Source organism: Phyllobates terribilis, unplaced genomic scaffold (assembly GCF_046119375.1).
Source record: "Phyllobates terribilis strain yellow unplaced genomic scaffold, ASM4611937v1 Scaffold_2__4_contigs__length_985480577, whole genome shotgun sequence".
In the NCBI taxonomy this organism is placed as follows: Eukaryota; Metazoa; Chordata; class Amphibia; order Anura; family Dendrobatidae; genus Phyllobates; species Phyllobates terribilis.
In genome coordinates this window covers 317,089,121-317,109,830 of record NW_027362762.1, presented here as the reverse complement: position 1 = coordinate 317,109,830, position 20,710 = coordinate 317,089,121, and the positions used below count along the sequence as shown (strand labels likewise).

At 44.9% G+C, this 20,710-nt stretch overlaps 1 protein-coding gene across 2 annotated transcripts; it reads right to left on the bottom strand.

The window, feature by feature from the left end:
* Nucleotides 1-9,998: 9,998 nt before the first annotated feature.
* Nucleotides 9,999-20,142, bottom strand: ING1 (inhibitor of growth family member 1). Of its 2 annotated transcripts, none has more exons than XM_073664375.1 (2): nt 18,438-18,567; nt 9,999-11,626 (listed from the first exon to the last, which is right to left on the bottom strand). In XM_073664375.1, the coding sequence occupies exons 1-2, from the start codon at nt 18,547-18,549 to the stop codon at nt 10,923-10,925; spliced, it is 816 nt and encodes a 271-aa protein (XP_073520476.1). In that variant the 5' UTR covers nt 18,550-18,567; the 3' UTR covers nt 9,999-10,922. The 2 variants fall into 2 exon arrangements, with proteins under 2 accessions (XP_073520476.1, XP_073520475.1); XM_073664374.1 differs by lacking the exon at nt 18,438-18,567 and adding an exon at nt 19,500-20,142 and having other exon boundaries at nt 10,001-11,626.
* Between the last annotated feature and the right edge of the window lie 568 nt (nt 20,143-20,710).

The window sequence follows — 20,710 nt, the reverse complement described above, 5'->3', positions numbered from 1 at the left end:
GATCCCGAGAAGGTCTCTGCCGTCTTAAAGTGGCCCCGACCGGAGGGGTTGAAGGCGATACAGCGATTCCTGGGTTTCGCAAATTATTACCGCATCTTCAATCCTCATTTCTCCTCCCGAACTGCTCCAATCTCCGCGCTCACCCGTAAAGGAGCAAATCCCAGGGAATGGACTTCCGAAGCGGAGGAGGCCTTCTCCTCCGCTCCTGTGCTACACCATCTGGATTGCAACAAGCAGTTCTTCCTGGAGGTTGATGCATCCTCCTCCAATGCCGGAGCGGTGCTCACCCAGAAATCCTCGTCCGGGAAAATGATAACCTGCGGCTTCTTCTCCAAGCTCTTATCCTCGTCTGAACGCAACTACTCCATAGGAGATCGTGAGCTGCTGGCCATCAAATTAGCGCTGGAGGAGTGGCGCTACATGCTGGAGAGAGCTCTGCACCCGGTGGTCATCTACACTGACCACAAAAACCTCGCTTATTTGCAGAACGCCCAAAGATTAAATCCGCGTCAGGCCAGGTGATCTCTATTCTTTGCTCGATTCTGCTTCACTCTGCATTACCGCCCGGCGGACAAGAACATTAAACCCGACGCTCTATCCGGCTCATTCTGGTCTTCCGACCAAGAGGAGGAGCCTCTAAATATTATCGACCCCTCCAAAGTAATTACTGTGGCTCCGTTTGACCTGTCTCATCTTCCATCTGTTAAGACCTTTGTAGCGGTTCCGGATCGTAAGAAGGTTCTACTCTGGGGCCATTCATCCAAACTAGCCGGTCATGCGGGCCAGAGGAAAAGCTTTCTGCTCATCGCCCGACATTACTGGTGGCCTTCACTGCGCAAGGATGTTGCGGACTTCATCGCGGCTTGTTCCTCCTGTGCCCGTAACAAGGTTCCCAGGCACCTTCCATCCGGCCATCTTCTTCCTCTTCCCGTGCCAACACATTGCAATGGACTTCATTACGGATCTCCCTGTTTCTGCCGGTTGTACGTGGTCGCTGACCGCTTTTCTAAAATGACCCACTTCATCCTTCTGCCTGGTCTTCCATCTGCATCTGTGCTGGCTAAGGACTTCATCCATCATATTTTTCATCTCCACGGCCTACCCCTCCACATTGTGTCTGATCGCGGGGTTTAGTTCACTTTGCGCTTCTGGAGAGCTACGTGTAAGCTGCTGGATGTCTCCTTGGATTTCTCCTCTGCTTATCATCCTCAGTCTAACAGTCAAGTGGAACGTATCAACCAGGTCCTTACCAGCTTTCTACGGCACTTTGTCAACACTCACCATAACGATTGGGTTAAGTTCCTGCCCTGGGCCGAGTTCTCTTATAATAACCATGTGAGCGAGTCTTCCTCTAAATTCCCGTTCTTTGTGCTCTACGTTCAACATCCCCAGATTCCTTTCCCCGTCTCCTCTTCAGTGGACAATCCTGCCGCGGAGTCTCTGGTCAGCAAATTTTCAGCTATTTGGGAAGACACTAGATCTGCACTTCTTCAGTCCTCCGAGCGGATGAAGAAATATGCTGATAAGAGACGTCTGGATCCGCCTCTATTCCGTCCGGGAGACAAGGTCTGTCTCTCCTCCAAATATGTTCATCTCAAGATACCTTCCTATAAGTTGGGTCCGCGGTTCATCGGTCCATTCGAGGTTCTGAACCAAATCAATCCCGTGGCTTACAAGCTGAAACTCCCGGTCACCTTACGGATTCCCAACTCCTTTTATGTATCCCATCTTAAACCTGTTGTCTTTAATTCTTTTTCTGAAAATCCAGGTACCGTTCCAGCTCCAGTCTCTGCTGAGGATGTCTTTGAGGTAGAAAACATTTTGGCCACCAAGAGGGTAAGAGGAAAGACTTTCTTTCTTGTGGATTGGAAGGGGTTTGGCCCTGAGGAGAGGTCTTGGGAACCCAGGGAGAACATTCATGCCCCTCATCTTCTTAAAAAAATTCTTGCGGGCTTAAAGAAGAGGGGGCGTAAAGGGGGGAGGGGGGTACTGTAGCATCGGCATCTCTGCCTCCTGCCGGGCAGAGACGCCGTTCCCCTCACCGCCGCGTTCCATGTCCGGCGTCCTCCCGCTCCCTTTCTGCTGTGGCGCGCTCCCTCTTAACCCCTTTAAAGCCCATGATGTACTATTCCGTACCTGCGCCCTGGGCTTTAAGAGCCACGTACGGAATAGTATGTCATGGCGATCGCGCCCGCACACAGGCTGTTCGGGCGCGATCGCCGCCCGGTGTCAGCTGATTGTCACAGCTGACATCCGGTACTATGTGCAGGGAGCGGTCCCGCACCGCTCCCGACACATTAACCCCCGCAATGCTGCGATGGAAGTCGATCGCAGCATTGAGGTGGCAAGGGGAGGTGATCGCAATACTCACCTTCTCTTCTGGCCTCCGGCGCTGTCTGCCGCGGCTTCCCGGATGTTGCCATGACGACCAGATGTCGTCATGACAACATCCGGGTCACCAGACAGCAGTAAGATAGTTTGGTCATGCGCAGTGCATGACCAAACGATCTTCTCCCTGTGCAGCGCTGGCAGCCTGCATAGTACAGGTATGGTGCTCCATTCCTGTGCTATACAGGCAATCAGAATTAAAAAAGTGAAAGTCCCATAGTGGGACAAAGTATAAAAGTAAAAAAAAGTATCAGAAAGTGAAAAAAATAAATTAAAAAAAAAATGTAAAAAAATAAAAATAAATAAATAAAATAATCCATCAAAAATAAAAATATAATGTACCCATCAATAAATATTATTATGAAAAAAAACTAAACAATAAAAGTACACATATTTGGTATAGCCGCGTCCGGAACGACCTTACCTATAAAACTGTCCCACTAGTTAGCCCCTTCAGTGAACACGGTAAAGAAAAAAAAATTAAAAACTAAGAAAAAAACAATGCTTTATCACCATACCGCCAAACAAAAAATGGAATAACACGCGATCAAAAAGACGAACATAAATAAAAATGGTACCGCTGAAAACGTCATGTTGTCCCACAAAAAACAAGCCGCCATACAGCTCCATCAGCCAAAAAATAAAAAAAGTTATAGTGCTCAGAATAAAGCGATGCAAAAAAATATTTTTTTCTATAAAATAGCTTTTATTGTGTAAAAGCGCCAAAACACAGAAAAATGATATAAATGTGGTACCGCTGTAAACGTACTGACCCGAAGAATAAAGCTACCTTATCAATTTTACCACACGCGGAACAGCATAAAATTTTTTTAAAAAAAACAATTCCTGAATTGTTGTTTTTTGTTTATTCTGCCTCCCAAAAATCGGAATAGAAAGCGATCAAAAAAGTCACGTGCCTGAAAATGGCACCAATAAAAACGTCAACTCATCCCGCAAAAAACATGCCATCACATGACTCTGTCGGCCAAAATATGGAAAAATTATAGCTCTCAAAATATGGCGATGCAAAAACTAGATTTTACAAAAAATGCGTCTTTTAGTGTCTGACAGCTGTCAATTATAAAAACCCGATATGATTCTGGTATCGCTGTAATTGCACCGACCTGAAGAATAAAGACGTCTAATCACTTATACTGCACGAGGAACGGCGTAAAAAATAAACTCTCGGGTTAGGGTTGTGCTAGGGTTAGGGTTGGGATTTTTTTCAAAAGTACAAAAAAAAAAAAAAAAAAGATGACGATATGGCGACTAGTGTTGAGCGCAAGTGCTCACTACTTGAGTTTGCATCGGGTACTTGGGTATGCACAGAGTATCGCGGGTGCTCGAGTTTCCGCCCCATATGCTTCGCGGCCAAAAAATCCTTGCGGGGTTTGCCTGCCATGCACGAACGATCCCCGCATGTTTTTTTTTTGGATGTCTAATAACCTTGAAACATGTGGGTGAGGACTCGAGCATGTCACTTGAGCACCCGCGATACATGGTGCATACCTGAGTACCCGATGCAAACTCAAGTAGCGAGCACTTGCGCTCAAGACTAATGACAACTTATTCAATATGATGACATAATGTTATCAAATTCTGTGCCGTACCTCTGGGTTCAAAATGTTCACTATACCCCTTGATAAAATCTTTGAGGGGTGTAGTTTCCAAAATGGGGTCACTTGTGGGGGGTTTCCAATATTTAGGCACATCAGGGGCTCTCCAAACGCGACCTGGCATCCGCTCTCGATTCCAGCCAATTTTGCGTTCAAAAAGTCACACAGTGCTCCTTCACTCCTGAATCCTGCCGTGCGCCCAAACACTGTATTTTCCCCACATATGGGGTATTGGCGTACCCAGGAGACATTGCACAAAAGTTTTGGGGTTCCATTTTCTCCTCTTACCCTTGTGAAAATAAAAAAATTGGGGCTAAAACATCATTTTTGTGGAAAAAGTTAGATTTTTTATTTTCACGGCTCCATGTTATAAACTTCTGTAAAGGAATTGGGGGGTCAAGGTGCTCTCCACACATCTAGATAAGTTCATTGAGGGGTCTAGTTTCCAAAATGGTATCACTTGTGGGGGTTTTCTACTGTTTAGGCAAGTCAGGGGCTCTCCAAACTCAACATGGCGTCCGCTAATTATTCAAGCAAATTTTACAATCAAAAAGTCAAATGGCGCTCCTTCCCTTCCGAACCCTGCCGTGCGCCCAAACAGTGGTTTTCCCCCACATATGAGGTATCTTCTTACTCAGGAGAAGTTGCACAACAAACTGAATGGTGCAATTTCTCCTGTTACCCTTATGAAAATGCAAAATTGTGGGCTGAAAAAACATTTTTGTGGGAAAAATGTGAAAATTTTATTTTTACGGCTTAATGTTATAAACTTCTGTGAAGCACCTAGGGGTTAAAGGTGCTCAACACACATCTAGATAAGTTCCCTGAGGGGTCTAGTTTCCAAAATGGTGTCACTTGTGGTGGGTTTCCACTGTTTAGGCACTTCAGGGGCTCTCCAAATGCAACATGGCGTCCGCTAATTATTCAAGCAAATTTTAAAATCAAAAAGTCAAATGGCGCTCCTTCCCTTCCGAACCCTGCCGTGCGCCCAAACAGTGTTTTTTCCTCACTTATGGGGTATCTGCGTGCTCTGGGGAAATTGCACAACAAATTTTGGGGTCCATTTTTTCCTGTTATCCCTGCGAAAATAAAAAAAAATTGAGTTTAAAATAACATTTTTGTGAAAAAAGTTAATTGTTAATTTTTTTCTTCCACATTCCAAAAATTCCTGCGAAGCACCTGTGGGGTTAATAAAGTTCTTGAATGTGGTTTTGAGCACCTTGAGGGGTGCACTTTTTAGAATGGTGTCACTTTTTGGTATTTTCTGTCATAAAGACCCCTCAAAGTGACTTCAAATGTGATGTGGTCCCTAAAAAAATGGTTTTGTAAATTTTGCTGGAAAAATGAGAAATCGCTGGTCAACTTTTAACCCTTATAACTCCCTATTAAAAAAAAAAAATTGGTTCCAAAATTGTGCTGATGTAAAGTAGACATGTGGGAAATGTTATTTATTAACTCTTTTGTGTGACATATCTCTCTGATTTAAGGGCATAGAAATTCAAATTTTTAAATTTTCCAAATTTTTCGCCAAATTTCAGTTTATTTCACAAATAAACGCAAGTGACATCGTAGAAATTTTAACACAATCATGAAGTACAATATGTCACGAAAAAACAATCTCAGAATCAGGGGGATCCGTTGAAGCGTTCCAGAGTAATTACCTCATAAAGTGACAGTGGTCAGAATAGTAAAAATTGGCCTGGTCATTAACGTGCAAACCACCTTGGGTTGTAAAGGGGTTAAAGGGGCCGCGCGCGCCGTTCTATAGAGTCCCCGGCCAATGGCCGGAGGACTACCCCTATATAAGGCACCTGCTCCAAAATGGAGGTGCCTGTGCAAGGTTGTTGTTCCGTGTGCTAACACAACTCAGGTCCCACTGCCTGTCTAGTCCAGTCCGCCAGTCTGTCTACAGTCCTGCCCGTCAGCCTGCTTACCTGGATGCACCTGCCAGTTACCTGCCGTGCCCGCCAGGCTGCTTACCTGGAGCACCTGTCTGTTACCTGTTGTGCCCGCCAGCCAGCCTACCTGGAGCACCTGCCTGTAACCTGCCGTGCCCGCCAGCCTACCCGGAGCTCCCATCTGGCTATCTGCTGAACCAGCCTGCTTATCTACCCGGACCATCCGTCTGCCTTCCTGCCGTGCTCATCCGCTGTACCGGTCAGTTCCTGCCATCTGACCCGTGGAAGTCATCTGCTCTCACACAAGGTTGGTCCCAATGTGGCACCTGGTCCACCTGCCCTGTCCCTCCCTGGTTCACGGAGTCCATTGAGCCGCCGTGCGACCTTGGTCAGGCCGAGTAGGCGCGTAGTCACGCCCCTTTGGTCCCTCCTTGCACCGAAGCACAAAGGTTCCACCACCCGGACCCGTAACACTACACAGGTGCAGTAATACAGGGTTCCCCAACTCCAGTCCTCAAGGCCCACCAACAGGTCATGTTTTTTGGATTTCCTTAGTATTGCACAGGTGATGGAATTATTGCCTGAGCAATACTAAGGAAATCCTGAAAACATGGCCTGTTGGTGGGCCTTGAGGACTGGAGTTGGGGAACCCTGCAGTAATAGGCACACATATGGCAGCAGCGGCTCAACATTGGGGCACCAGCAGGATGAGGAGTTTGTACAGGTTGAGAATAGATGGTGGCGATGCTAGAGATGTGAGAAGTCAAATATATCTCTGTTGTGTTCTCTGCAGACGAATCGTGGCTGGAAGAAGTTATGTCGGTCTGGGCAAGATGGAAAAGTCAGGAAAAGTAAACGACTCCATCAAAAAGAACATCAGTTGTAAGTCACCATCTGTCACTCTACAGTAATCTCTTGCATGTTCTGCAGCACTGGTTTCTACCCCTGTATGGTCGCCATAAGGCAGTAATATCAGTGTTGGTCTTTGTGTAGAGATTTATTTCCAGTAACAGCATAGTCATCCGCTGATGTTCCCCTATACCCACAATCAGGGTGCACTGCTGCAGTTGTAATCAGGGCCCACTCAGAAGTTTCGTCCTCCCCCCAACCAACCTGAACCAAACCCAAACCCCTAGCTATATCTCTGTTAGCAAATATGGGACAGGGACTGATGTGAGCAAGGACAAAGTCTTTAATATACGTGATGAATAGGTTTTAACTAGACATAAAATTATTTGATATTATTGCTTTGACTTGGTCAGGCCCTCTTCTTCCTAATATAAAAATTTCTTTATGTACATGCAAGGATATGGACAGGCTGCCCACTTTCCTTCTTCAACAACAAAACTTGTTTCTTGAAGTGTGTGTAAAGTGATAAATGTTAAAAGATATGCAATGTGAATTGTGTAGTACGTTAATAATTTGTGTAGTTTGACTGTAGGAACAGTTAGCGTTAATGTTTTGGACTAGCCCAGAATGGGAGGAGCTATGTGGGAAGATAGTGGGGAACTTCCTGATAGAGGCAGATAGGGCCTGGAATGCTTAGAGAGTCTAAATGAGAGAAGACCTAAGAGAAGGGGATAGTGAGATCCTGAGCATAAGTGACAGAGACAGAGTGGTCTTCCGGAGACAAGTCCTAGAAGAGGACGCCCAGCCACGAGATTCCGAGCTTACAACACTGGAAGGTAATGGGGCCTAAGCAGGACTAAGTATGTGGGACTAGTGAAGGGTCCCAAGCAGGAGTTGCAGGGCGCCAGTAGTGGAAAGAGGATGCGGAATCGCAAAACAAGTAGATGACACTTGTTGATCAGGACTGCTGGGTTGTGGGGAAGTAAGGAGAAACAGCGAACAGAGATCCCTGGAGTATACTACTAAGGAAGAAAACTGTGTGGAGAATGCTTCAAGTTGTAAAGGAAAAGGTTCATAAAACTTTGTATCCGCTATCCCTTGTATATAACCCTTACCAAGTTCCAGATCAGCAAAGAGTTTATTTTTGAATGGTGATCTCCCTCATTGAACTGTGAAACATCTGGTCCTGGCAAACCAACATCACCAATTACATGCGGCCTGCAAGGGTGTGAGGTCCTCACAGTGAAAGTCCACAAACCCAGCCAGGACCTCTACCGTTACGTTACGTGCCGTGGCACCACAGAATAATTCCCTCGATAACAGCCACCGCCCCACGCTACACTTGGCGTAGTCGGCAGGATCAAGTCTTGCAGCTGAAAGAGCACAGTAATGTGGGGAAGACTCGAGTTGTATGGAAAATGGTGACTCTTACAGTGCCTAAAGATGGCGCCGAACAAGAACTTTAAAATGGCAGTGGGTGCCACAGAACAGCAAGGAGGTCCTGCCCACCATGGGCGTAGAAGAAATGAAAGGGCAAGAAGCGGTGTCCAACCCTTCAAAAGGAACGCCTACGTAAGGGAGTGGACAGAGAAGGTCCACCCAGTAAGGTGTCACCCAAGGAAACTGACAGAGACCACCAAAAAACAGGATGGAGAGTCAGAAGACCCCACCCAGCAAAAGGTGGGGCCATGATGGGCCTCGGGAGGTGGAAGAAACTGTGCCATTTGTGGGCTGTAAGTCGGAGAGGAAGCAGCGGTGTGAAATGGCGGAGTAGCAATTCTGTTGACATGGATTGAGTCATGAAACGTTCATAAGACTATCCCTTGTATACAACCCTTACCAAGTTCCAGTTGAGTAAAGAGTTTATTTTTGAATGGTGGTCTCCCTCATTGAACTGTGAAACATCTGGTCCTGGCAAACCCACAACAGTTCCATGCAGCCTGCATGGGTGTAAGGTCCTCACAGCACAAGTCCACACACCCAGCCAGGACCTCCACTTTCATGTAACATGCCAGGGCGCCACAGACTAGTGCCTCGCCCATGGCCCTTGCCCCGTTCAACTTGACATACACTTGTGAGTTATACTGTGTTGGATTTCAGCATGACTCTTTAGGTGCAAATTCCACTTTGTATTGCACTTCTAAAGGATTATTCCCATCTTCATGGATGGATACTATCAGATAGCACTTGTAAAAACAAGAACTTTTGAAATTTACTACCATGAGATCTCCAGTCGTTCTTGAGATATTAAAAAGGACCCGTCACCAGAAAAAAAAGCTGTTAACCTGCAGAGAAGGGGTTAATCACCTTGTCAGGTTAATCAGGCCTTATCACCTTGCCTGGCGCCTGCACGTAGCCGAAAGCTGTGGCGATAAAATTAATTTTGTTCCCCCAGCAACGTTTGGGTTTCAGTCAAGGGGGCGGCGCTGGTTCAGTCACCGCTGAGAATACAGAGCAGCGGCTGTAACCTCACCCTCAGCCCTGACTGACACTGGCTCTGAATGTGTGCCAGCTGTCAGTCAGGGCTGGGGAAGCGGTTACAGCTGCCAATACAGAGCAGTGACTAAACCCGCGCAGGCACCACTCCCTACAACTGAAACTCGAACCCTGCCAGGGGGAATAAAGTAAAATTTTCTAAATGCAGTGTTCGGCTACGTGCGGGCACTGGGTAGGTTAGCGCTATTAACCTGCAGATTAATAGCATTTTTTCTGGTGACAGGTTCCCTTGAACACTTTTCTTTAGTTTACGAGACTGAAATTGTTTGTCTAGGAGACCGACCACCACTGCTGTCCAGTTTGTAAACACTACTCTGAAGTTTAATGGGATTTGGAGGTAACAGTGCGCTCCAGCGATTCTGGCTAGCTTCAAAGCAATGCTAAAGAACTTGCAAGCACTGAAAATGTCCCGCTGTCTAGAAGCAGTGGCCAGTCTCCAAAGCAACAAGCTATAAATGAAAAAAAAAGTGTTAATGTCTCAAGAACGGCTGACTATCTTAAATAAGCAATAAATCGCAAAATTGCTTGTATTTAAAAGAACTTTCCATCAATACCCATTTATGAAAATGGGAATCCCCCTTTGATTAAATGTTCTCTATGATAAAACTTCTATATGCTCAACCTAGGTTATCATAAATGTTTCACTTCCTTTTGTTACAATGCTGCATGTCTTACATGATGTGACGTGCAAAGTTTGGATTGATTTTCATTAAATTTCCATGCTCTTCTTGCATCCAAAAAAATAAAGTCACAAAAATAACTTTCCATAGACCTGTATTTATTTTAAGTATCACAGCTGTACAATCTTCATACATACAGAAGGAAATGCACATTGGCTATACAACGGCATTCAGCTGCATTTCCAATTATAATACATCAAATGCAATGCCACGTAAAAATGTACATTTATACAAATTAGGATTGCTTCACTAATACCTTTGACTGTATAAAGCTTGATCTGTGAGAGTCATTAATAAACCACTGTTTGGTTGAATAAAAAAAACATAGTTAATTAAAATGGCCTCATCTGGATTCCAGGCCAGGATTCAGTATAAAATATTCACCATGTAAAATGTGTTTTGTTTTTTTTATTCTTTGCATCTCTAAAAATAAGCAAGTTGTCTTAAATTCAGTCTGTTGGAATAATAATGCAGTCATAGAACATGGGTCACTTTTATACTTCTGCTGCCAACACAAGGGGCACACGGCAATAAATTACAAAGCGGTGGCTTTTGACAAAAGTCAAAACGTATAGGGATAAAAGGTTATTACAAAAGAATTTGGCATAACTATATGCCGTAAAGTAGTGGTGAAAATATAACCGAAATGAGACAATGGGCTGTGAGAAAACTAGTGGATGGACACAGTGCTTTTAAAGAGTTTTAGAAGTGCATTAGACATCCACCATAACTGATATAGTCTGAGTCCCATCTTCTCCAGAAAGGGCCCAAGACAATGAACATAAGACATGCATGGCATGAACAATAAACCAGCTCACTAGGTTCTTGGACATAAAACATGGGCATGAAGTGATGTTATTGCTGTCACTATAGCAGGGATATCCCTAAACTGGGGTACAAGAAAAAAAAAAAGTATGCCTTCCTCATCACCTTCACAAGGTGTGTCTGGGCAATAAATACAATGCTTTATTCTTCCCTCGGGAATTGCAAGTCAACTACCTGTTGTACGCCCTCTCTTTTTTTGATTTCTCAAGTGCTTTACCCATGGTTTTTTCATTTTCTCCTCTACATTCAGGACAGTACCATTTTCCTTTGGGTTTATGGTTGAGTCCAACACAAGAAAAGTGAAACCATTCTATTGGGCATTCTTCATTATCACAACCAATCATTTCACCATATGAAACTTGGTTACACAGGCAATAGGTCGGCTCGTTGGGGTCAATCGGAAGATCGGCAGGTGATGCTTCTCTTTCAGCTTTAGCTTTTGATCTCTTTTTCTTCTTTGATGTTTTTGGCTTCTTTTCTTTGGGTGTTCCTGATGTAAGGTCATCATGGTCATGATTAATGGTGGCATTTTCCCGATTTTCATTGTTCCTCTGCCTCCTCGATCTCTTATTGCTGGCTTTCTCAGTCTGTGAAAGCGCCTCATTTTTAGACTTATCTTGAGTGTTCTTGCTGCTGTTGCTTGTACTGTCATTTAGATCCTGGCAGGTTTCAAACATTTCCACATGACTGTCCACTTGTCTTGTCCTGTTTTCAACTAGTTCCACCATCTGGCTAACTATTTGTATTTTGTCGTCACCCAATTCTTGGCTACGAATAAGTGCTCTCTGAATGAACTGCAGAAGGCGTCGCTTCTGTATTGAATCAGATTCGCGTCTGAATTTTTCATAGTAGTCGTCCAACTCTTTCAGGATCTCTACAATGACAAAATTTAGAGTCAATAGAAATAGCCAACTGCTTGAGCCAACCCACACACCACACCCCTGTGTTACTTAGAAAGCGACTGCGAGGGCAGCTCTTGCCTTGAAGGACCAAGGTCGACCATCAATATGAAGTGTTTAATAGCAAGCAACCAGTTCTCCCTCCTAAAAGTGAATCACTTTAGGTCAATCTGCCTCAGCTTTCCACTCTATATTGACTTGTTACTCCCTCCTGGGCAGCAGTTTGTATTTATTAATTGAGCTTGGTAGTATCTTTCAAAATTGCAAGGGTTCCCCTGGCTATATCCCTTCTGCCATGTGTTGTTTACTGCCAAGAATGGTTCTCTAGGTGTGGTATCATTCTGTACTTGGTGCACAGTTCCCCCATGAGCTGTATTAAAAGGGTTGTCTGGGATTTATATTTACTTCTCCATAAGCTATGTGTGTTAATTTCTACATCTGAAAGCCCATAGAGAAATAAGATGTTTTTTAAACCAGGGCAAACCCTTTAAAAGGAATGTACTCATGTTGATTCTTCAGGAGTAAACCGCTACCCTGGTAGCCAGAGGCGGTGCAGTTATGTCCTCTTCCTGGTGTGTTCCGCTAGCAGGGACAGCTTTGCCTATGTAGAATGTGTATAGAGCGACAGAATATGGGACATTGTTACAAGTACGAGATGGGGACACTACTACAAGATGGGACAAGGATGGGGACCATTACCACAGGACTGAGGACATAATTACTATAGGGGGCTAATTATAAAATACTAATATTGTATAGGACTGATTGGGTGACCCCAAAAAAAAAAAGAGGGATTTTTTTTTAAAAAAAAATATATTCAAAATAAAGTGGAAAAAAAAAAAGGAAAACTATTTGGCCACTAAAAATAGAAGACAAGTACCATAACTCACATGATAAACACCATTAAAACAAATAGAAAGCATGCCAACATTTATTTATTTTTTTTTTTTTTAAAAACTGATGACCAAAAAGTAATCTAGAAAATAACAGTATCACTGAAAACGTCATCTTCTCCCGCAAAGAACGTGGCCCTTCACATTCTAATTTTTTTCTATGTGCGGCCCATTTACCTGGGTGAGGTTGAGACCCCTGCTTGTGGCTTACCTTGGTAATCGACTGCAGGGTGGCCGGTAACCCTACAGCACTAAAAATCACTCAGTTCTTGAAGGCAGATAATAAAAATTCTAAGAGGTAAATTTGCAAAGTCCCTTGTTTTTACAAGCACTTTTCATTTGTAAAAATTTGTTACCGTATGTATTCTACAGTCTAAATTTACAACATAAATTAGAGAATGACCCTCAGATTTCAGCCACGAATTTGCAGTTTTAACTGCAGTGGGTTAGCATGTAGATTTGATCCATTCATTGGGGCTAATCCTTGTGTGGCTACGTGCCATAGTTTAAAAAATCCGCTGAATCTGCATAGAAACTGGTGAAATAAGTAACATCGCATTTATTGAAGTGGTTTACAAATCCACAACCTTATGAACTGCAATGTCAGAACTCCTTTCAAAATAAATTGGAGTTTGTAGACAGATTTCTGTGCGGAACACGTGCCCAAATTTGCAGAAAAGAAATTCTGAAATTATTTGTACATTTATATTTTTGGCTAGTAATGTAACTATCTGCATTTGACTGTTACACTTCATAGGTATGAGAAATTGTGCTCCTGCAGCAAACACGTGAAGCCTCAGACATCTGACCATCTAAATACAGATCCTGCCCGCGATGCCAGAGAGGCCGTCAAAACCAAAAGCCACTCGTCCACTGACTAACTTGTTAAAATAGAATTCTCTCAGATTTTATTTTAAAACCCAAAAGTTTTGAAGCCCTGAGTGGTTTAAACTAACTGCACAATCATTTGAAAGAAATTGCTCAATGATATAAACCCATTTAGATACACAGGAGGTCACAGAAAAGCCACGGTCACAGGTTTGTTTTGAATTTTCCAAGCAATACAAGTGAATGGGATTTTTAAAAATAGCACTTACACATTGCTGAGAAAATCTGCATTTTCCCCATTGGCAATAATTTTTGAAAATTGAGGTATGTTAGTAAGGGCTCATTCAGATGTCCGTGGAAATCAGTCCGAGCATGGACCCCCTAAAAAAAAAAAAAAAAAACAGACTGGCCACGGCTTTCTCGATCCGAGGACGATAGCCCGTGCACTGCAGTCAGATTTTGGACAGATTCGCACGTACACCTGAATGAGCCTAAAGTTTTAGAAGTACTAAACAAGTCCTGATTTTACCGTTACTGGAAAAACCAGTACCGGTGTTAAGTGTTGCATGCCAGTGTGACATTTGTGCACATGTGCGTCATCTGTGTGTATGTGTGCCATGTACTGGAATAGAAATTGAATATCTTTAACACCTAAAAATCTGTAAAGAGATATTCTGTAAGATATATAATTAGTGCCTTGCGTGTGTAGCTTACTGCACATGTATTGACATAATAAATAAATGAAAAAAAAAACTATGTGGGGTCCCCCCATTATTTGATAACCAGCGAAGGTAAAGCAGACAGCTGTGAGCTGACATTATCAAGCTGGGAAGGTCCATGGTTATTGGGCCTTTCCAAGCCTAAAAATACCAGCTCTGAGCTGCCCCAGAAGTGGCGCATCACATTAGATGCGCCAATTCTGGCGCTTCGCCTTCGCTCTTCCCGATTGCCCTGATGCGCTGGCAATCAGGGTATTGTGGCTTGGCGTTGTCAGTTGTGAATTATCCAAAAAACACAGCTGACATCAAGCCCTGGTGTTAGTAATGGAGAGGTGTCTATCAGAGAATTCAACACTGTCCTCAAATGGAAACATGAAAAACAAAGAAATAAAAACAAGACACTATCCCTCGTTCACCAATAATTTTTTTTAAAAAAAAGTTCCTACGCAGGTCCAACGTAGTCCAGCGCTTACCATAACGTTCCCCGAATTTGGCTCATGCTGCAGTCCACGAGACCCGGTGTCTATGATACTGACATCACTGCTCATCACAGTAGCGGAGTGCAGCATGAGCCAGATTCAGGGAACATCATGGGTAGAGCTGGACTACATCGGACTTGCGTGGGAACTTTTTTATTTTTTCCCATTTGTGGACTATGTCTGATTCCCTGAACTAAGTCAGACCTGTTTGGATTTAAAAAAAAGAAAAAATTGGTAACCCAGGGAAAGAGTTGGGGACTGGTTTCTTTAATAATGTGTGTGTGCGTGTGTGTCTTTTCTTTTAGTACTGGGGGTGTATGATAAACACCTCTCCATTACTAACACCAGGGCTAGATGTCAGCTGTATTTTTGGACAATTCAAAGCCAACATCAACCCCGAGCACCATTACCCAGATTACCAATGCACTAAGGCTGATATTTTTAGGCTGAGAAGGGCCCAAAAGTCATGGACCTTCCCAGCCTAATATCATCAGCTCTCAGCTTTACCTTTGCTGGTTATCAAAAATGGGGAAGGACCCCTACATCATTTTAATTTATTAGGTTAATACACGTACAGTAAACTACACACGCAAGGCACTAATTATATATCTCATGGATATCTACCCTGTATCATCTATTTACACCATATCTATCCATCTATATCTTTGCAAATCTTTAAACACAAAAATCTTTAATTTCTTTTCTGCATTCTATTCCGATACTTATCACACGGACGGCACATGAATGTCACAATTATGTAATGCGTGTGGTACGTATTGTCAAAATCTGCAAATGTCACCAGCAAAGTACTCGAGCAAAATCTGTGCTCCAAAAGCCAAATAGTGCTCCTTCCTTTTCAGCTCCGCAGAGCGACCAAATAGAGTATCACCGAATTTGGGCGAAGTTGTGTAACAAATTATGGGGTCTAGTTTCACCTATTACCCTTGTGTACATAAAATTTTTTGCAGCGAATATAAAAAACAAAAACAAACCTTACATTTTTACCAGTGAAATGTTGCATTTCCACTGCCCAATGTTATAAAATTCTGTGAGGCAGCTGAGGGTTCAAAATAATGACTACATGCCCAGATATAATCTGAATTCATTGAACGGGTTAGTTTCCAAAATTGGGTCCCGTGAAGGCGGAGGTTTTCTCTTCTGAACCTCAGAAGCTCTGCCAATGACCGAAATGTCGGTCTCAGTGGAGGTAGCAATAGAAGGCAAATCTAGGGTGACTATTCATCTGAAATGTATAATCACTTTTCAGTCCCAGGGTGGAGGTTTGCTTTAAATACTCCAAAACTGACTATGCCATTCTTTGTCTACTTGTCCTACAGTGATGACTTCATGAGCTGTCTACTAAACACAAGACTGCAGAGGCCAGTGATTGGCTGCAGCGGTCATGTGGCTGTCCTTGGCGTTATCACTGCAGGACAAGTAAACAAATTCAGGCATGAAGCTTAGAGGTGCTATGCAGTTAAGTATTGCGTGTAGGTTTTTTTTTTTTCTTTTCAGTAATTTTTATTAGACTGCTTTTTTCTACTCACTCCCAAAAAAAAATATTATTTAAAATGGAATGTGTTACAGAAAATGAAGTATTGCTTTAATTAGGTTTATATTAAATGTTATTTTTAATACAGATTGTTTGCAATTTTCACACTTGCCACTGAGTGTTTTTTTAGAATTTTTTTTTTCAAACAAGAAGAAAAGAACAATATCCAAATAGTTTTACCAAAAAATATGAACGTAGTATGGCTGGGTCATACTATGACAAACCGAAGTCAGTCCAAAAGCCAACTATGTGTATAATAGGAAAAGGCAATAAAGTTACATATATTTATTGATAAGACAAAAAAGAAAAACAAACAAAAAAAAAAAAACAAAACTGACCAATACCACAACACAAAAATAAAAATTACACCGGAATTACTCTGTACAGAAGATAATAAACAACTTGTTGCTGAAACATTTGTTCAGAGTCCAAAAAAGTCCACAGAAAAGCCTCTTTGGAATTGGGAATATTACGAGCTTCTATCATGCAAATCCTGAAATCTATTGGGTGGAAAGCTTATCGCCCACGTCTAATTCATGGTTTATTGGAGGATGATCCAGACAGGCGGCTGCAATTTAGTGTTTGATAAATCTCCCCCCTTCATAACCTTATTACACTTTCTGTCCACCTACTTTTGGACCACTAATAAATATAATTCTACATAATATATATATACACATACACACACACTAGTTACAAATAGATAGCATTTATACATGTAAAAAATACATATGGCTGTGTGTGTATAGCCCATGTAAGGAAAGTATCAAAAATATAAATATATGAAGGAAGTGTATTAAATCACAGATTTTTTGTGGTCAAAGAAGCCTCCAAAATTATATACAGACAGTATAGGTAATTAAATAAACAATGGCAAATACAGAACCAGAGTAGATGATATAGATAATGCTGCTCCTCCGCCTAGCTCTACATCTTTTTATCCAACTATATTCTGTACCTGGAGGACACCCATGCAAGCTCCTTGCAGTTGTTGTCCTTGGTGGGATTAGTACCGAGTACCCCAGCACTACAAAGCAACAGTGCCAACCACCAAATTAAAAAAAAAGTAACAAATCTAAATTTGAAGAACGTTCAATGTAATAATTTAAACCTGTATGTGTAGTGTAGGTGCATTAACATGCTCAGCGACCGCCATCTTCCCCGTTTCCAGCGCCGCCCCATGCCTCTTCTGACTCATGTGATGCCGGCTTGATGGATCACACTGGAGTTGGTAGGTCTATGCAGCGTCAGGACGAGGGTCCATGGGCTTACAGTGTAAAAAGTGACTTCTGGCTCACAGAGACCCCAGTGTGATCAGCAACCCAGAATTTTAGTCAAGTGAGAAGAGACCCTGTGCTGGATATGGGGTAAGATGGCGATCAGTGAGCATATTAGGCTATGTTCACACACGTTAGGTTTTCCACTGCAGATTTTCAGCTGCGTTTTGCAGTACCAGCAAAGTCTGAGAAACTAGAATTCTCGGTTCACACATCATGTTTTTTTTTTTTTTTTTGCTTCATATTTTGTGCCTTGGTTGGGTTTTTGGAAAATAGAGCATGTCATTTCTTTTAGCGATTTTTCACCCATAGGAAGTAATGGGTGGAGAAAAAAAAAAGCATAAAAAAGCACCACATTTATATCAATGTTTTTGATGGCAAAATAGAATGTTTTTTTTTTTTCTTCACAGAACTTTATGTACATGCCTAAATAGAGACAGAAGGACAGTGGGGGGGGGTTAATGCCGCTGATTTCCTGCCAGAGATCAGTTTTGCTGCAAATGTGATGTAAAAAAACCCAACATGTGTGAAGTATAAGATCAGGAATGTAATACGGGGTCAGCCATCATGGACCTTAATATACTTTAATATTTTGTACAAATAAAGTGAGAATTAATTTTTATTGGAGACTTTTCGCACTTTTTCTTTATGTAATACGGGGAACCCTACAGTGTGGCACCGGAGAGGCGGCAGACAAAGCGGCCAGCAGCCCAAGGGTGGAAGTATGCTAATCACACGTGTGCGGTCATGTGACGGATCCCCCAGACTCAGACCCGGCCCAGGGAGCCTCTATGTGCAGCCAATCACCCCCAGCCCCCCTATGGGAGGAGCAGACAGGACAACTGGCTGTGACCCCCTACAAGTAACAGCTGGAGCTCCTAGTCCTGATCCCCGGAAAGGCAGCTCTCAGCCGGCCACTACCTGCTGCCTATACCGGCACGACTACGACAACAGACGGCCGGCTCTGCCCTGTACAAACAATAGCCGTTGTGGAGGAAATCCCTCATCATGCCCACAGAAAACATGGCGGCCACATACGTATATACTTTCCTGTATTTTCTGCCCATATCAGTACTGTAGGAAAGTAGGCTTTAGTGACCGCCCCTCTAAAACCACCAGCCAATGAGAACACCGAGGCGGGCAGAGACATCCAAATGAATGTAAAGAGACTAATAAATAGCGAAAACGAAGGCGGGGCATCCAACAGGAGGCGGGGCTAACTGATAGCCAATGAAAAGACAGCCAGCACCCGGGACGTTCTAAAGTAGTAAGTATCGTCCAATGAGCACGAAGAGGCGGCGCCGATAGGATGACGTAGACCTGTCCTCATTATAAAAAGGAGCCTTGTGAGCACTCGCCAGTTTAAAGCGCGGCTGGCGTTTGTAGCAAGTACGTCGGTTGTTTATCAGGGAAGCAGTAAACACATAAATATGTCCTCTGCACAGAACGGTGCTGCAACACACAGTCACACAACAGCGCACAAAGCGTGACGGCCGCCCGCGGACGTGCCTGCCTCCTGCTCGGCATTGTACCGGCTGTCAGCAGCGTTACCACAACAAGTTACCGTGCGGCGCCGCTCACATTCAGCCCGTGTACAGGGACGGGAAGCAAACAAGGCAGGGCAGCGGGAGACACCCCGAGTGTGACGCATCTACACAAGCCAGGCTGTCTCTGGGGAGGCGAGTGACCCGCTGCCGGTGCACGGAGCGGAGGAGGAGGGGGCTGCAGGCGGCGCACTGCGGCCCCGCACACCTACATGGAGTCCCGCACAATGTCACACACAAGGAGTTACCGGGGACAATGCACGGGCGACTCTGCAGCAAGTACCGGGCAGCCGGGGGGAGGCAGCGAGCAGAGATGTCTGCGGAGGAGCACACAATGAAGAAGCCCTCCCACCACTTACTACTCCGCCGTCTGCCCGTACACCGCACTGCCAGCACAGCCCGCGGCGGGGACCAGCGCTCCGGCCACTTTGCAGCTGATGGGGCTTTTGTTCCGCCCTGTGACAGGCTGCAGGACCGGGCTGCACAATGCGGCCAGACACAGCGGCGGCGGCAGGAAAAGTTCCCCGCACTCGGGGCAGCCGCGCTCCGCGCTTACCCTGGTATTTGGCGTCTATCTCCCGCATCAGGGACACATTTCTCTGCAGGTCGAACGGCAGAGACTCGATGGAGTCCAGGTAATCCTCCACGTAGGTCACCATGTGAGCCTGCTCGCCGTTGGTCGGGTTTAGCATGGTGTGCCCAGCTCCGGGGTCTGGATGCCAGCACCGCCTCCCAGAGACCGAGGAGATGAGTGCAGCCTCCAAGTAGTAATGCCCTAGTGATGGGGGCAGCAGGACAGAAAAACAAAGGAGCAGAGCTGCGGGCCGGCCAGGGGAGCCTCGGGGCCGGGCATCCAGCCTCCAGCAGCGGCTGTCCGAGCGGAGCACAGCACGAAAGTCCGGCGGGCTCAGCAGCTGATTGAATGGCTGTCTATCTGGACAACTCGGGAACAAGACAGTGGAGGAGGCTGTGGGGTGTGTGTGTGTGTAAGGGGGCGGGCAGGGGGCGGCGCCGGCCGGAGTATGCAGCAGCAGCCAGGAAGATGAAGTGTTACTGCTGAGGGAGGCAGAGCAGGAGTGAGCGGCGGGTGAGCGGGGCCGGCCCGGGAGGCGCTCTCTGCACGCTCCGCCGCCGGAGACACAGCAGTTCCGAACACTTGGGAAACATTCCTGCCTGTGCCTCCTGAGCATGCGCAGTGTCACCTCGGCGCTGCCGCCGGTTCCCAGCCCCTGGTTTATTTACAGCGCTCAGTGCCAGGCTCCTCCTACTAGGAGGCATCAGCGCTGTACCCGTGCGGACACTCCGTGCATACTACACACAGAGTTACGCCGGCAGTGAGCGCTGCTCGTGCACGCCTCCTGCCCGTGAACGCGGATATGACATTTTGACAGCGCAGCTCTTGTCACTAGAAAACTATCAATCCCAGAAGCCACCTGTCACTGAAAGGCAGCCAATAGTAGCTGCCTCTCGCCATTTGAAGGCGGGGCATGAGGCGCGCCGCCCCACAAATCTTTCATCCTAGTAGTCACTAGGTAACGCGCAATGCGCGCCCGCAGGGGGCGGAGCCAGGGATGGAAAACGGAAGTGGCTATAGTAAGGTGGGCGGGGATTGGTGAGCTGAGAAGGGATTGGCAGGATTTCATGTAACCATGACAACAACGCCAACAGCCCGGCCCTCGGCCCGCCCACCTGCTGCCAGAGAGATAAATAAACCTCCAGCTGTAGTGTCCATACTGATAATGGGGGCGCCGAGACCCCCACAGTATT

What these genes read in the sequence shown, in the direction of transcription:
- ING1 (XM_073664374.1), bottom strand. Translation starts at nt 20,133, where the DNA reads ATGCTCAGGAGGCACAGGCAGGAATGTTTCCCAAGTGTTCGGAACTGC. An exon ending in GATAGACGCCAAATACCAGG is followed by an intron (nt 11,627 to 19,499) that starts GTAAGCGCGGAG and finishes TTGTCATTGTAG; the next exon opens with AGATCCTGAAAGAGTTGGAC.